This window comes from Python bivittatus, unplaced genomic scaffold (genome assembly GCF_059951505.1).
Source record: "Python bivittatus isolate LINGU-HERP-01145 unplaced genomic scaffold, Pbiv_v1 ctg000850_np1212, whole genome shotgun sequence".
Classification (NCBI taxonomy): domain Eukaryota; kingdom Metazoa; phylum Chordata; class Lepidosauria; order Squamata; family Pythonidae; genus Python; species Python bivittatus.
The window spans coordinates 5318251-5334442 of NW_028277112.1; the positions used below are offsets into that span (position 1 = coordinate 5318251).

A 16192-nucleotide genomic window follows, 5' to 3' on the forward strand; every position below is an offset into this window, starting at 1 on the left:
CTTCTGCCCATACGGCTTCCACACAGAAATCTGAGGAACGTCCACGGACCGGTGTGAAAGCCAGAGCGGGGAGGTTCCTTCACACCGACGCATCTTCCGAGAGAAAGGAAAGGAAGCGCCACTTCCACATTCCCGCCCGCACCTCTTTTCCCTTCCTCCCCCCCCCCCCGGGTGATTCCCGGCCGACGTCCAGGGGGCCTTTCAGCAGCCCGGCCCCGCCCGGCTTCCTGCCCGGCTCCCGCGTGTCATTTACTCTTTGCATCTCTGACCCTCCCCGCCGGCGGGCGCATATACTCTGCCTCGCGCTCGCCGAGGCCGAAGGAGGAGCGGCGCCCCTCCTCCTCGGCCCGCCTTCTTTGCAGCAGCAGCAGCAGCAGCAGCGCCACCGCCAGCGGCGTCACTCCTCTTCGTGCAAGCTTGCAGAGGCAAGCGGGCAGCCGCCGAGGCAGGACCGCGCGGCGCCGCTTGCCGCCGAGAGGGAGACGGGCGCTCTCGGTCTCCGCGGGAGGCGGGCGAAGGACCGGCGGAGGCGCCCGCTGAAACGCGCGCGCGGAAGGAGCGACCTCGGCTCCCATGCCGTGAACTGCACGGCTCCCAGGAGGCAGGACGCGAGCGCCCGGAGGAAGCGGCGGCTGTAAGTTGACCCCTCGCGCGCCGACCTGTTGCCGCGTGAACCGGCTTGCGCCGAGGCAGGGGGAGCGTAAGCCGGCCCGGGGGCGACGGTCGCCCTCCTTGGCCGGGGGGGGGGGAGGACGCCGCTGCCCGGTCTGCCGCTGGAGTCGCGCCTCGGCGCGCTGCGTGCTCGCTCAGAAGTCGTTGCTGCCGGACTCAGCCCGACTTAAGGCATTCCCGAGGAGAGGGTTGCGGCGTGAGGACCGAAAGCGGGGTTCGTCTCAGTCCCTGAGATCTGTAACGGGTCGCGCAGGGGCGGTTCGGACTCTGCGCGGAGTTGGACGCTGAGCGAGGCACCGAAACTCTTCTCCGCAAAGAGGTGCGGGGTCGGAAGGCGCAGCTTCTCAGCCTGCTTGAATGTCCTGAACTCTCAGGTCGACCTTAGCCTTCAGCTCTTTACGTTGTGTGTGTGTGTGTGTTGCGAGAAAGTTACCCCGCGAGTTTTCGCCCTGATGCCACCTAGAAAACTGGGTCGGTGCACCTTCAGCCAGGGCACACTTGCTCCTTTCCGTCCCACAGGAAGAGGGAGGGTCAGAGGGTGTGCTGGCTGCTTGCTTCCTTCCTTTCCCAGGGCTGGCGGCCTCTTTTTTTCCCCTCCACTTCAAAGCAAAGGGAAGCGTGAGGCAGCCGTTGACGGAGCTTTTGTATTTTGCGGAGAGGGGCGCACGTGGTCCGCTGCTCTTCCTCGTGGTTGCAGAACGTGCGCGAAAAGTAGGGGAAAAGGGAGTCCGAGCTATGCTTGTTCAGGGTCTCAGGCTTTAGCTCGAGCACCGTTTGGTCCGCAGAACTGCAGGATTTAAAACGAGACGTGTTGAAACGTGAAGGGAAACTCTCTCTTCCTTTAAACACAAACTTACTCCTCTCTCCCCTAATACTGAAAAAAATGGAAGCTTAAATTTACCAGCTTAAAAAAAAATGAGAGGGTGGGATGCTAACATCTGTATAATGTTGTGGAATAAAGGAAATTAGGGACATCATAAGATAGTAATTTTCCATTTTTTTAAAAAAAACTAGGTTTATGTTAATGGACTATTGCTCATCCAACTGTTTCTAGTAAATAGAAATCAATTAATTATAGTAACGGAAAGGGGATCACTGCAAACACCAAAATTAGCAAAATAAACAACAGAGCAGATTCTTTACCTAAGGATATGTGTGGTAAAGTGTGATAAGCTTATCAGTATTTGCTTAGTAACTGAGTCCACCCCTCATATAGCTCTTTTGAAGTCTGAGCTGACTACACAAAGGAAGTAAAAGATTTGCTCCTCTGGGTGTTTTCTTCATAATATAGTAGCGTATTGCTCCATTGAAAAACATAAAATTGTTTAAAAGATACCATGTATTGGATTAGCTGCCTAAAAAATTTCTAAGATAGTGAGAGCTATGAAATTTACAAGTTTGTACTTAGCCTGTGCGCGCATGTGTGTGTATATGTTCGTTCATTCCTGAATAATTTTCAGAACAGTCATCTGAATTCAGTGTAGTGGAAGATAACATTCTAGTAAGGTTTTTTTTTTTTTTATGTCTCTCCTTGAACAAAAAAATAATGGTTATAATCAGTTCTTTGGTTACTTCCATTGATTTGGCCAAGCTATCCATTTGATTTGGGAACAAGTAAAGCTTCCAAATTCAACAGTGGTATAGTTTGGAATTCCAGATGTTGAAGAACGAATAATGAGCGGTAGCTTTGTGCAATGCTTTTGATAGATTAATTTAGAAATGGGTTGAGGATGAGATTGATCTCACCAAGCCAAATCATTTCTTCTGTTCTAAGATGTGTGAAAAAAATATATTAAGAGCAGGATCCATCAGTTCTGTAATTTTTCCAATATGCTTCCTACTGAATTCCTAATAATGCAGTATTTCAGACTGCAATCCTTGTGTACCTTTACCTGTGAATAAATCCCACTGAGTTCTCTGGGGTTTACTTAAATCATGTATATGGCTGAACTGTTAATTCCAGTATATTCTAGATTCAGTATACAGTTTAGGTGTTAGTTTTATAAGGTAAATTATCTGAATGGCATTGTCTTTATTTGATGGTTTGTTTGGTAAATTACTTGGTGGAACTATTTATGACTTAGAATTACAGCACTGGAAATGGCTATTCAAATCATCTAGTCCATATTTACACAGTTTGCAGTGATAGGAAAAAGTTTAGAATGAACTGTATTTGATGGGCTGTGGGACTCAAAAATGTCTGAATAATAGTTTATATAATGGATGTATTAGCATACAACTAAATGGGAGGCAGTCAGTCAATTGTACAATTAAAAGTCTTTATAACAGTTTTTGCAGTAGTCTTTGAGCCATTTGGGATAATATTGCCCGAGCACATATTGGGAAACATACAGATCTTTGAATAGATTACTACATAATTGATATATCTGTGTTAGAGTGAATTTTTCATCTTGTGTTATTAAAAGAATACAAAAGATAAGAAAACTCTTTTAATCCAAATTAATTCATCACCTAGTCATGAATATTTCTGAATTTGCAGCCTTATTCTAAGAGAAGGCATGTTTAGATTAGCATCTACAACCTCATAGTTTGCTAAAAAATTTACCTAGAAAGTGTATGTGGGGGGTTGTTCAAAGAAGAACACAGGGGTAGTTTTACAGTATTTTTTTTTATTTTTTTTTAATGAGAATAACATTTAAGCAGTTCACATAACTGAGGTTCTCTGTAAATGGCCTAAGACTGTACATTCCCATGCTGTTTGGGAATTATGGGTGTTTCAATCCTTACATGTTTAAAAGGTTGCCAGATTAGTGACAGCTGGCTTAGTCAGTGGAATCTTTTAACACTTAGGAAATTATTTTATGGTTTTAATTTATACGTTAAGCCAGGTACAGTAGCCATAACATAGCTGTGCTGCGGAAATTGAGATAACCATTAGATGGCGGCAAACCAGTACAAATGCTCTTTGTTACCATCTAGTGGTTATCTGCATTTTGCAGCCCAGCTATGGTGCGCCTGAAGAACAGTTACAATTATGGGATCCTCACTTAACAAATACTATACAGGCTTGTTATGTATTTTTTAAATTTAGGGCTACTCTGTATATATGTGTATTTGTTAAGCCACACAGTTTCTTTCTTCATGCCTAAAAATACATTTAGGAAGATTTGATCTCATAATACATATGTGAGCATATCGCTCTGTGTTTATCTAGAGCAGTGTTTCTCAATCTTGTCAACTTTAAGATGTGTGGACTTCAACTCCCAGAATTCCCTAGCAATGGCATGCCCCCAGGGCATACTGGCTGGGGAATTCTGGGAGTTGAAGTCCACACATCTTAAAGTTGTCAAGGTTGAGAAACACTGATCTAGAGTGTGTTTCACATGCCTGAATTCCTCTTTGCAGAGTTCATGGCAAAATTATTATGTCAAATCTGAGGAACTTGTTTATTAACATATTTGAGTTTTGGGATTAATTTTTGTTTACAGATAATTTCATAAACACTAGCCTCTCTTCATTACTGATCTCTGTTTTAGGGTAACATTAGGGTAATACTGGATGAAACTGATTTTTTGTGGTAGAAATTAGTTTCTTCTAGGTTTATATACTTTCAGTGGCTGATCTGGAAGAGTCAGGGCATTTCTGTCTAAATAGGAATTGAAACAATTGCGGGAGGAAGTAAATTTTAGTTTCAGAATACATGCCTGGTTCAAGCCAAAAGTTTTCATCTGATGATTCCATGTAATGGGTAGATAATACTATTTAGCTTTTGAGTAGTTATAGCAGGTGTTGAGACAACAACATACTATACGTTTTCCTCCAAGAATACAAACTATGTGACTGTTTTTAAAAATGAAAAACTAGAAAAAGAAAAAAAAACCCTTTATAGTAGTAACTAAGTGACCAACAAATCAAAAAATGAAAAGAATTGGCCATCAAAGTATTGCTGTATAATAAATGCTACTTAAGTGTTACAGATCTCTCCTCATACAAAAGTTTTTATTTTTTATTTATGTAATTTATATGGCTGCCCAGCTCACAAATTGCAGCTCTGCGCAACTGATGTAGGATTAAAACATGAAAAGAATAAGTAGTGGGCATAAAAATTGCAAATGCAAAAGAGATTTCCCCAACTTATATTACTTGGTTTTGAATAAACATTAGGATCAGACTGCAAAACCTAAAACACTTCTGGTCTGGTAACAGCTTCCACACATGCTTAGCAGTGGGCAGCACTTTTACAACAAAATAGGTTGCCTTCACAAAGTGATACTAAACAGGAAAATTTTTGAGGAATCACAGGCACCATGAGGATACATCCCATTCATCCCTGAATTCTCACCTTCCCTGCTTGCTTATCTTTTCTCCAAGGGAAGTGAGGCATTGTATTGAACTGGGCACAGACTTTCTGTCCTGAGCTTTTAGTCTGTTCCCCCATTTCTAAGTCCTGACTAAGTTATCTCAGGTGTCGCATCTGACTCATCACTGAATAGCAGGTTAATAAGTAGTTCAGCTTCTTTTTGCTAGGTTCTGTTGACTCTTTCTGGTCTGGTGACAGGCAATCTTGTGGGAAAGTTTTATGGAGGTCATGCCAGATTATATTTTTCTGTCTTTCCTCACTCCTGCCTTTGCTGTGAAGATACAGTCTTTTTCTGTGAGCAGTGGTGGTTTCTATGACACCTGAACAGGTTGGACCTGTGCAGCTGGTAGGTACATCTCCAGTGGACTTCAGATTCTGTTACGAATCAAAAAGCTGTCCATTGGAGAGAACAGCATTATGTCTCCCCGATCATCTACTTGCCATTCCCCATCAAACCTGCACATTACGTGTGTTTTCCAAATTAGAGTAACATTCTTGAATATGTACTTAAGACCAGTAATTACAATTTGCAGGTTTCTTGCCATTGCTTGTATCCTTGCCTTTTATGAAATCATTTGGGGTTGGAACCAGTATAAACTTCTGATTATGTAGAATGGCTCCTTCCATACGTGGGAGGCTTCTTACTTGAAGCAGGATGGATGACCATGCCTGGAAAGGGATAGAAAGGTGATTTTTGTTAATTCTTTCCTCTTGCTTCTGGGATAGCACAGCTGGAAAAGTAAAGAACATGTTGGCAGATTCTCTTAATATCAGCAGGAGTGTTATGAATGCTTGGGGCTGTTTCCACTGGCAGAATCAAAATTTGATCCGGCAAAACGGCTGTGTTCACACAACATTCTAAGCCATGTTGTTTCCTTTTCATTTAGTGTGCTACATGAATCCAGGTACTGTCATGGCTTAGCATGATGGATTAGTTCAGAAATTATGTCTTATGACCCTAAGTAATGTATGATACTAACATCTCTTCAGTATATTTTAAATTCTGTTCTCCATTGAATTCATCCTAATGATTTTACCTTGAGAAACCTTTGACCCTGTATGGTTTATATAAGCATATTGCATCTTGAGGTTAATGGGAATTCTTCCTCCCCCTCCCCCCAGCACTCAGGGAAATCAGGAATTCCTAACTAGGATTTTAGTTTTCCAGTCAGCACCTTGCTCCTTCCATAATTCTTGGCCCTTTGCTATGTTGGTGGGGAATAAAGACTCAAGGAATCTGGAATATACCAGGCTGAGAAAGACTCTGTCAGCATATAGTTAAATCACATGTGTGCCATCTTAAAGTATCTGTTGCTGGAGAGATGTATAGCTTTGAGGTAAAAATCTACCCCTAACATAGTAATTAAAGTAAATGCTGGCAATGGTCTGTGTCTTACCTTTTACATATTTTCATGGCGTGGGTGGAATTGGTCTTATCAGGATATAATCTTAATGAGGTTAATTTGTGGATACTTGGGTTCCTTGAAATATTTTTAAATTCCTGACTCTAATGTCCTTGTTCCTTTTCCTACTATGATTCAAGGCAGAAACATGTTTTTAAATATGTGTGTCGGTACATAAATCAGCTGCTGTATGCTGGAAAGGTGTGGGAAAAAATCAGACCTGTCTTTTTTTTTTCACCCATTCTCAAACTGCCACTTATGTTGTTACGAAAGTGGGAGGTCTGGTTTGCCAAGATAATCCTGCTGTCTTGAGCAATTATTTTAGACTATGCCAGTTAAGAAATATATATTGGGAAAAATAGGCAGAGGGTGGGTTGTCCTCAGCTCCTGTTTATTTATTTATAAATCAAATCAAATGTATATTATCGCTGTTCGATGTTGCTTAGCATATTCCTATGTTTTGCAGCTAGTTTTTTTTTTTTTTAAACAAATTACAATTTTAAGTCTTGGAAATAAACTCTGTTGAAGTCAGTGGATTTCTGAAGAGATATGTATAAGTAATTGTTACTTTTTAAAACATTTCATATTTTAAGACTTCTTAATCATATATATTTTTTTTAACATTTAGGTGTGGAAGAAAATGTCAGTCAGCATGCATGAGAATCGGAAGTCTAGAGCCAGCACTGGCTCTATAAACATATATTTATTTCACAAATCTTCATATGCTGATAGTGTCCTCACTCATCTGAACCTTCTACGTCAACAACGTCTATTTACAGATGTGCTTCTCCATGCTGGGAACAAGTCATTCCCTTGCCATAGAGCTGTCCTAGCTGCTTGTAGTCGTTATTTTGAAGCCATGTTCAGTGGGGGTCTTAAAGAAAGCCAAGCCAGTGAAGTCAACTTCCACAATTCCATCCATCCAGAGGTTCTAGAACTTCTCCTGGACTATGCTTACTCTTCAAGAGTCATCATCAATGAAGAAAATGCAGAGTCCCTTTTAGAGGCAGGTGATATGTTGGAATTCCAAGACATTAGAGATGCTTGTGCAGAATTCTTAGAGAAGAACCTTCATCATACTAATTGTCTTGGCATGCTGCTTCTGTCAGATGCTCACCAGTGTACTAAACTTTATGAACTGTCTTGGAGGATGTGTCTTAGCAACTTTCAGACCATCAGCAAAAGTGAAGATTTTCTCCAGCTTCCAAAAGACATGGTTGTTCAGCTGCTCTCTAGTGAAGAATTAGAGACTGAAGATGAACGATTAGTTTATGAGTCTGCCATGAACTGGATTAACTATGATCTAAATAAACGCCACTGTTATCTGCCAGAACTATTGCAGACTGTGCGACTGGCTCTTTTGCCAGCCATCTATCTAATGGAAAATGTAGCCACTGAAGAGCTGATCACCAAGCAAAGGAAAAGCAAAGAGATTGTAGAAGAAGCAATCAGGTGCAAATTGAAGATTCTGCAGAATGATGGTGTGGTCACTAGTTTATGTGCTAGACCTCGAAAAACTGGGCATGCCTTATTTCTTCTGGGAGGCCAAACTTTTATGTGTGACAAATTATATCTTGTCGACCAAAAAGCAAAGGAGATCATTCCAAAAGCTGACATCCCAAGTCCAAGGAAAGAGTTCAGTGCGTGTGCCATTGGCTGTAAAGTCTATATTACTGGTGGTCGGGGATCTGAAAATGGAGTCTCTAAAGATGTTTGGGTGTATGATACACTTCATGAAGAATGGTCCAAAGCAGCTCCAATGCTAGTTGCTCGGTTTGGTCATGGTTCTGCTGAACTCAAACACTGTCTATATGTTGTAGGAGGTCACACAGCAGCTACTGGTTGTCTTCCAGCTTCTCCTTCAGTATCCTTAAAACAAGTAGAACAATATGATCCTGTGACTAACAAGTGGACAATGGTTGCCCCACTTCGAGAAGGAGTAAGCAATGCTGCTGTAGTCAGTGCAAAGTTAAAACTATTTGCTTTTGGTGGTACCAGTGTCAGTCATGATAAGCTTCCAAAAGTACAGTGTTATGACCTGAGTGAAAACAGGTGGACTGTACCAGCCACTTGCCCTCAGCCATGGCGATACACAGCTGCAGCTGTTCTGGGCAACCAAATTTTTATTATGGGTGGAGATACTGAATTCTCTGCTTGCTCAGCTTATAAATTCAACAGTGAAACCTATCAGTGGACTAAAGTGGGAGATGTGACAGCTAAGAGAATGAGTTGCCATGCTGTTGCATCTGGAAACAAATTATATGTTGTGGGGGGCTACTTTGGGATCCAGAGATGCAAAACACTAGATTGCTATGACCCCACGCTTGATGCGTGGAACAGCATAACCACAGTGCCCTATTCACTAATTCCAACTGCATTTGTGAGCACATGGAAACATCTCCCTTCTTAACTGCATGTGTGCCTATTCAGGTGAGAAACCACTTATTGCAAATATAAATGTCTAAGTTTACCTTTTTACAAATATAAACTGCAGAAATTCATTTGAGCAAACAGGAAGCAAAACTGGTATGATTCAGCCAGTGCATGAGTAAACATAAAATTGGTTTTATAAGATGCTTTGTTCATATGTAAGAATGATCCCAGTTGCCTCCTGTTAAATAGTGCATGAATTGGTCATCCACAGATATCCCTATCAGTAATTTCTGTATCCATGATTGGTTACTTAATAAGCATATTTATGTAAGATTGTCCTTGAAGGTAATTATGGGTTGTTCACATAGACATAGTCCTTTTTCCCCGTTATCTTGATAGTGCCATTTAGGAGAAAATTTAGTTATTTAAAATTAACTTTAGTTTTCTTACCATATATAAGGCCAAAATCTCTTATGTGATTCTTCTAACAATAACTTTTAGAGTTTGTTGTAATATCCACACTTTTATTTCCATATCAGTAGAAATAAAATATTAGGTTGAAATTAGTGGAACTGATTACTAATAAATATATTTATGAATGCTGGAGCAAGCAAGATCATTGCTGGCTCTGATGTACATATAGGCATCAATTTAAACTGCTTGTATTGTACGGATTACCTTTTGAAAGGACAATGTATATGAAATACTATAAGCTTGTATATTTTGGACTTTATGGAATCAGAACTATTAAGAATTGAAGCCATAAGAATCTGCTTCCCCAGGGTGGGGTGGAGGCAGAAAAGAGGGTTCATGTGTGTGATGGTGAATCATTCTGACCTTACGTTTAAAAGACATGCCATTTGACTCAAATAATAATTGGTTTGCAACTCAGAGTGTTTCAAAGCCCATAAATTAAACTTTAAAGTTTAGTCAGTGGTCCAAATTTGTACCTGACGTGGGCAGGTAGTGCTGGTGATTTCAGCGGAATGGTATCTGCTTATAAGCAGCTCCGTCTGAACTGGCTCATGCAGGCGCTTATATAGTTTGCCCTCTGATTTTTCATTTTGAAAATGCCAGTAAATCTTCCTTGCAGTATATCCTTTTCTTTAAAAAGTGGCCAGTTATTACTGTAAGATAAGCCTGCCTTTCCACCTCTTTTTTATTCTTCCAGAATTGCAAGAGGTTTGTGGCCTTTAATAAGGAAAGGAGGAATCGTTAAGTTCAGCACGGCATGTTTCCGAGTTAGCATGCCTGGCCTCAGGTGCAAATTTTGCCTTCCTAGAATGCCTGCAGCCCAGTTGTATTCATTGCTAATGGCTGCTTGGGAAGAAAAAAAGCTGAAAGGACTTCAGAACTTCAAACCACATATTAACTAGCAGTATATGTGCTCCAGTGTAAATATTTCAGGAACTGCAGTTTAGACCATGCCTGTAATTTATCCTGTCATCTGGAAGGTTTGTAATGTATCCATAAATCCAGTTGTTGTAAATATTTCTTGGCATTGCTCTCTTCTTGTGAAGTTGAACTTTGGTGGCAAGATGAAAAAGAACTAAGTAGCTCTTGAAATAAAATCAGGATAGTTTTCTTTGTAACAGAGGAAAAACAATGAGGTAACCCACATAGGGACATTGTAAACTGATCTATCAAAATGCAAATACATATATCAGTACAGTTGCAGGACTGCCACCTTAATTCTAAAGAACAGCCACCTTGGATATTTTTACTCTCTATAAACCCATGAAATGTTTTTCTCAGTCAAAGCTTGATCCAGGCATTGTTCAGCTCTTGAATCAAGATTAGAAACTTGGAAGGTCTCCAAATTACTTACCGATGCACAATTGTCATAGAGGGACTTTATTTCTGCAACTGAATTTTTTTGGACTAGTTTGGATTTAGGTATACTTCCAGAGAAATATCTGTAACATCAGTTGTGTCCTTTTGATGAACAGCAAAGTACCTATAACTCTTTAGCATCTCATCATTTATTCCTTCATCAGTACTAGTATTTAATGTTTTTATAGTATCTTAAAGTTTGACATAAGTTGTATTATTTATCTAACAATTAACTTGTAAGGCAGCTGTTCTAGAATTTCCATCTGTCCTGGAATACCATAGATCAGGAAAGGCTACTATAAGGTGGTAGTATTGTTTCTACTGGGTGCATGGACTCAAACTTTTAAAATAAGTTACTTTTTATTAAAGAAAATGCCTAATTTCCATCTTAGATTGGCAGACATTTGAGTTTGAAAATATTTTGCATATTTAATTATAATTTCTTGAATGTTTTAAATAAAATATCAAACTTCTTTAAGTCTGATAATGGCAGAGATAATCATATATCTTCAGATAGTTTCATGTGTAGTAATTTAATGACCATTTATTCTTCCATTTAAGTAGTATTAAAATCCTTAACAGTCATTGGGCTGAGAAGTTACTGATATTTTTTCATTATACCCAGAAATATTGTTATTCTTTTCAAAATGATCATGTATTATATGTCCATATATGAAAGGCTGTCTTTTCAGGACAATCAAGTAACAGGATAAATTTACTCCCAAAGTTGTTTTCTCCCTCCTCCCTAGCTGTTCTGCAGTGTGTTGGTATAACTGAATATACGTAACTGCAGCCTGCAGTCTGGGCTGCACCCAGTGATAGATTTTTTTTAGTGACTCCTGCTGCTCTATCAGTGGGAGGAAAGGACCAGAAGAAAATTGCTTCTGATTGTGCCCCTACCTGACAATACTTAAGAAAAAAAAAAATCTTAAAGCTGCTTTAAGTCTTCCACCAGACTTGCGGGCTTTCTCTAATACCTGCCTATAATCTATATATTATGAGTGGAGCCATTATATCAGTGTTTCTCAACCTTAGCAACTTTAAGATGTGTGGACTTCAACTCCCAGAATCCCCTAGCCAGCATGCTAGCTAGGGAATTCTAGGAGTTGAAATCCACACATCGTAGAGTTGCTAAGGTTGAGAAACACTGCGTTATATGAAGGATAACATGTTTCATACTAGTCTCAGGAGTGTGTAGCTGATTGTCCTTCAGTGAAAATTATTTAAAGAAAATAAGTGGTTCTGGTCTTTAATATGCAGAGATGGCAAGTTATGTCCATAGTGTTATTTTGTAAATTACATGCACACACCTTCTGTGATCCTGTACAGTGCTATTAAGCTATGAAGCACATGCACCTTCAAATCAGTTGCACCAACTTAACCAGCAGATTTTTTACAATTGCACTGCGGAAATCCCATCAAACTTTGCTTCATGCATTCTGGCAGAGCTATTAATTGCTACTTTAAAAACCAGCATGGTGCCTGGTTTGAAAACTGGCTCTGAGCATAATGGAGTGAGAAGGTGGAGTACAGAAGCCAAATGCTGGCATCCAAAGCTAATATTTTGCACTGAATAATTGACATATAGAAAAGGCTTCTGTGGGGAGGCAACGAAGCGTACTGCATTGTTACACGACAAAGCCCCACAAAAGAGAGTTCTGACATAATGAATAGCAGAAATGTTTTAAATAAGGGGATTAATATGTCTGCCTTTCATATTCTGAATCAGTTCTATTCAGGGTCCTCCATGGTTAATAGAACATTGATTAGTGATTCTCTTCTCCAACAGGCCGCCCTTCCTTCTGTTTCTTTGCTACTTGGATTTGGCCCATGACCAAAGTGCCCGTCCTGCTACTATGCTAGCCAGCTTCCATTTTTATGACCGAGACGTTGAATTACGTTATTTTTCTCCTTAACACTCAGCCAACTGTCTGATCATTTACTGAATTGATTTATCACGTTCAGGAAGTGTTCTCTCTGTTGTCCGCCAAATTATTAATGCTATTAATTGAAAGACTTGCTACTTAGAAGAATAAAATGTGATAATTGAGGTTATAGCATCTTATATTTAAGATACATAATGAACAAGCATCTGTTTCATAGACCTTTGAAACATGTATAAACCTTATATTGTTCCATTGAAATGTTTACACTGTTTTTCTTTCTTTTCTTTAGTTTATTACATTGTATGCTGAATAAACCTTGGAACCAACTGCACAGAATGGTTTTAATGAAGAAATTTCTTTTTTGAATTTGAAGATATTCTGCACCTTCTAAATTCTTAAAAGTTGGAAATGAAGGAATGGGAGTGGGAATATTGTTTTCAGTATATCAGCACATGCTTTAACTATGAACGAATGAACCCATGATCTGGTCCTTGTGTTAGTAATTGTGGATTAATGTCAAGTTTAATCCTTTCAAGGCAGGGGGAGGTAAGGGGGGGGGGATGAGCTTTTCAGAGCTGCATAACACAGCACAACCCTCAATTATCATGGACTTTGCTTTTTGTGTGCAAAATTTGAAATGGTTGTCACCTCCCTTTGTGACGATTTGAAGTGTCAACAGCAGCTGCAAAGGAAGCGGACAAGGCCTGGATCAGCAAGACGTACGTCTTTGTGAATGAAGATGCAGCTCTGTGCCTTCCGTGGGGATGAGCTTTGTCCTAGGCAGTGCCAGGAGCATCCATTTAAATTGTTGAGTTGCGTTGGGGCTCTGAATTACTTTCTAAAGAGCAGCAGCTCAGTTATTAAAAAAAAAAAAGTTTTTTTTCAGTATCTGTGGGAGAGAGAATAACTCTTCTTCCCCTAGATACACACTATTTCTTGTATTTATTAATTATGACTGTCCTGCTTCTAGATTGTTACTTGTTGTAGATACAGCTATTTATTGTTCAGTGCCTGCATGCTGAAACAATGCCTGGAGTCATTTTCAAGTTATAAGGGCTTACGGGAATCTTATGTTTTGCACATTCTGTGATCTCTGACTTGCTCTGCTGCACAAGAAAAAGGCTGAATAATATTTGAGAAGAGAATTAGGTAGGGGTCAGAAATGGAAGGATTACAAGGTAGCATCTTAAATTGCATACGTACTGAAGGAAGAAGCCATGGAGGATGTTTTCTCAGGCCACTGACTCCCTAAATTACATGTGTGGCCTGCTGATAGTATTTCTGTTACACTTTATTTGCCTAGTCATGCTTTTTGAATGAAAACATCTAGAAAGAGACACAATAGCTTTTGTAGCTCTCTTTTTGTGCAGCCTCATCACTACTGGAAAGGGGATAGGAGGGAAATTCTACAGAGCTTTTTTTCTCTAGAGTCTTTCAGATTTGTGATATCATCCAGTTTGTTTTTATTTATTTATTTATAGCTGATGGGATGTTTGATGTGCCATTTATGTGACCAGGGGAATTTTTTTTTCTCTTTAAGAGATGTGAAACCTGGGGGAAAGGGTTAGTTTCTGTTTAAATTAACACTAATTTGCTTGGTTTATCTTCTTGGATTAAAATGGTATTAACACACATTCTTCTCCCCCATCTGTTTCTTACAAGTTTAGATATAATAATTAGGATGATCAAATGGGGAGCATGAAGTTGCTAAATTCATTTAATGTATTCTTTTGCATTAATTAGCAAATTGAGCTTTCAGAGGCATAGTAGCTGGAAGTATCATGTAGGATCCTGATCAATTAAAGGATTTTTAAATGTCTTCCATGAACCTTATTTTTTTGGCTTGAATGTAAAAGTAAACCCTCTCATTCCCTCCTGGTGTACTTAACCCATAGTTCCTTTGTCCAACTTTCTAGTTGTGCTTTTCATAAGAATTGGTACAGCCCAAACAATATACTGCTACCAGTCCTCCATTGTGGTTGGTTGTCTTGTCTTAATGTTGTGTAAGCAAACTATTTTGAAATGCATGCATGCATGCTTAAAAAGAGTTATAATGATCATGTCTGCTTACATTTTGATAATGTAGCTCAACTCTGACAGTTTTTATTGTAAGGAACAACACTTTAAGTTGTGTTCATGGCACAATCCTGAACATGTTTACTCATGTAAACTTGGGCTTACTCCCCAGTAAACATGTTTAGGACTGTAACCATCAGCTTTAGAGAACTTTCTCATGTTGCCGTAGGTTTTTTTCCCCTGATTCTCAATATATATATGCATTTCTTATGTGTTATCTTAAGTAAGAAATGAATGTATGTGAAGTTTTTCAAATTGTTAGTTGTGGTTCTTAGCATGGGTAGCAGAGAGGATTGAAAGTCTGAATTATATAACTCATAAACATTGTATTGTGAGCCTCTGTTGATTTACATGTTATTGACCAAAGTCTGATTTTTTTGGGTCAATCTGACCCAAAAAGATTGGCCAGTTGCCTTCATTTAAGAATGACTCTGCTTCTGAACTCTGATTCATATATCCAAGGGTGAAGTGATATGAATGTTCATATCACTGGGGTGTTTAACAGTTAGTACACCACTACGCAAGCTAATACACATAGTACAGTTGCATTAACTTATGGAAGGATAAGAATACAATTTGTTGTTGGTCACTATTTATCCTAGAAGGGCTTGGTAATATTGATAGTTAGGTGGGTTTGCAAAGCAAAGTGGGAAAACTAGAAAAAAGCCATCACCATTAAATTTACAAAAGTACAATAATCAGTTAAGTTTGTATAAAGCCCTGTCTCTGCAAATTCTATCCAAATGTCTCTTAACTTCCATTTGGATTAGAGGTATTTTTACATTCATTTTATATAGGCATTAATGGCTTTTTTTTTTTTTTTTTTTGCCTAGAAGGGTCAAAACATTCTTTGTTGTGAGAAGTGACAGAATTCTGTCTGCGTACTTCTCCATGGAATTGTTGAGCTTATAACACAAATCTGTTTTGTAATACCATCCAATTTCCTAAAGTGTCTGAAGTTTTTGCAGTTGCATTTCAAAGCAGTAGCTTGCTTTCAAGTCCTTGGATTTAATTCATGGGTATAGGCAGAAGGGAACTGAAAATCAGGGTGGGCCTCTAGCCCTGCAGGCGAATATTTTGGGCTCTTACTCTTTGAATCGACATGGGAATCTTGATTCGCTACTTGGCGATTTCCAATCTGAAAAATAGCCCACACTTCTGAGACAAATGCAGTTCACATAAGAGTGCACACAAAAACCTTGGCATAAGACGAGAAAGTTCTTCCTATTTTGTGGGCCAGTTGCTGTGGAAACGTTGAACAAAGGACAACCTACCACTTCTGGTATAATTGTGTAGCCCCTTTTCTTTAGGCCTGACACCTGTCTGAATAAGAGTGATTAGAGCTGAATAGTGTCCCTTGTCTGGCAACTGAAGATGCGGTTCACGTACAAAAAAAAGTGAAGAAGTAAAATGTCTATGTTGTCTCTGTATGCTACTACGTTTTGAGGTTTTGTAAAACTGCATTTTTTTCACAATGTGAAACTGAAGGTCAATAAATTATTAGAGATTTTCTCTTAAATAAGCAAGTTCTTCTGAAGTCTTTATTTCCTAACAAAAACAAAACAAATGTTTGGATCAATTTATAAGTCCTGTCTTAATAAAAAGGGCATCTCAAAATCAGTTAAGTC

The 16192-nt window shown here is 39.4% G+C and overlaps 1 protein-coding gene across 1 annotated transcript; it reads left to right on the plus strand.

Moving 5' to 3' along the window:
• The first annotated feature begins 321 nt into the window (after positions 1-321).
• Positions 322-16078, plus strand: ENC1 (ectodermal-neural cortex 1). Its single transcript, XM_088129972.1, has 3 exons — positions 322-634; positions 7025-8826; positions 12778-16078. The coding sequence occupies exon 2, from the start codon at positions 7037-7039 to the stop codon at positions 8804-8806; it is 1770 nt and encodes a 589-aa protein (XP_087986098.1). The 5' UTR covers positions 322-634; positions 7025-7036; the 3' UTR covers positions 8807-8826; positions 12778-16078.
• Positions 16079-16192: the final 114 nt, after the last annotated feature.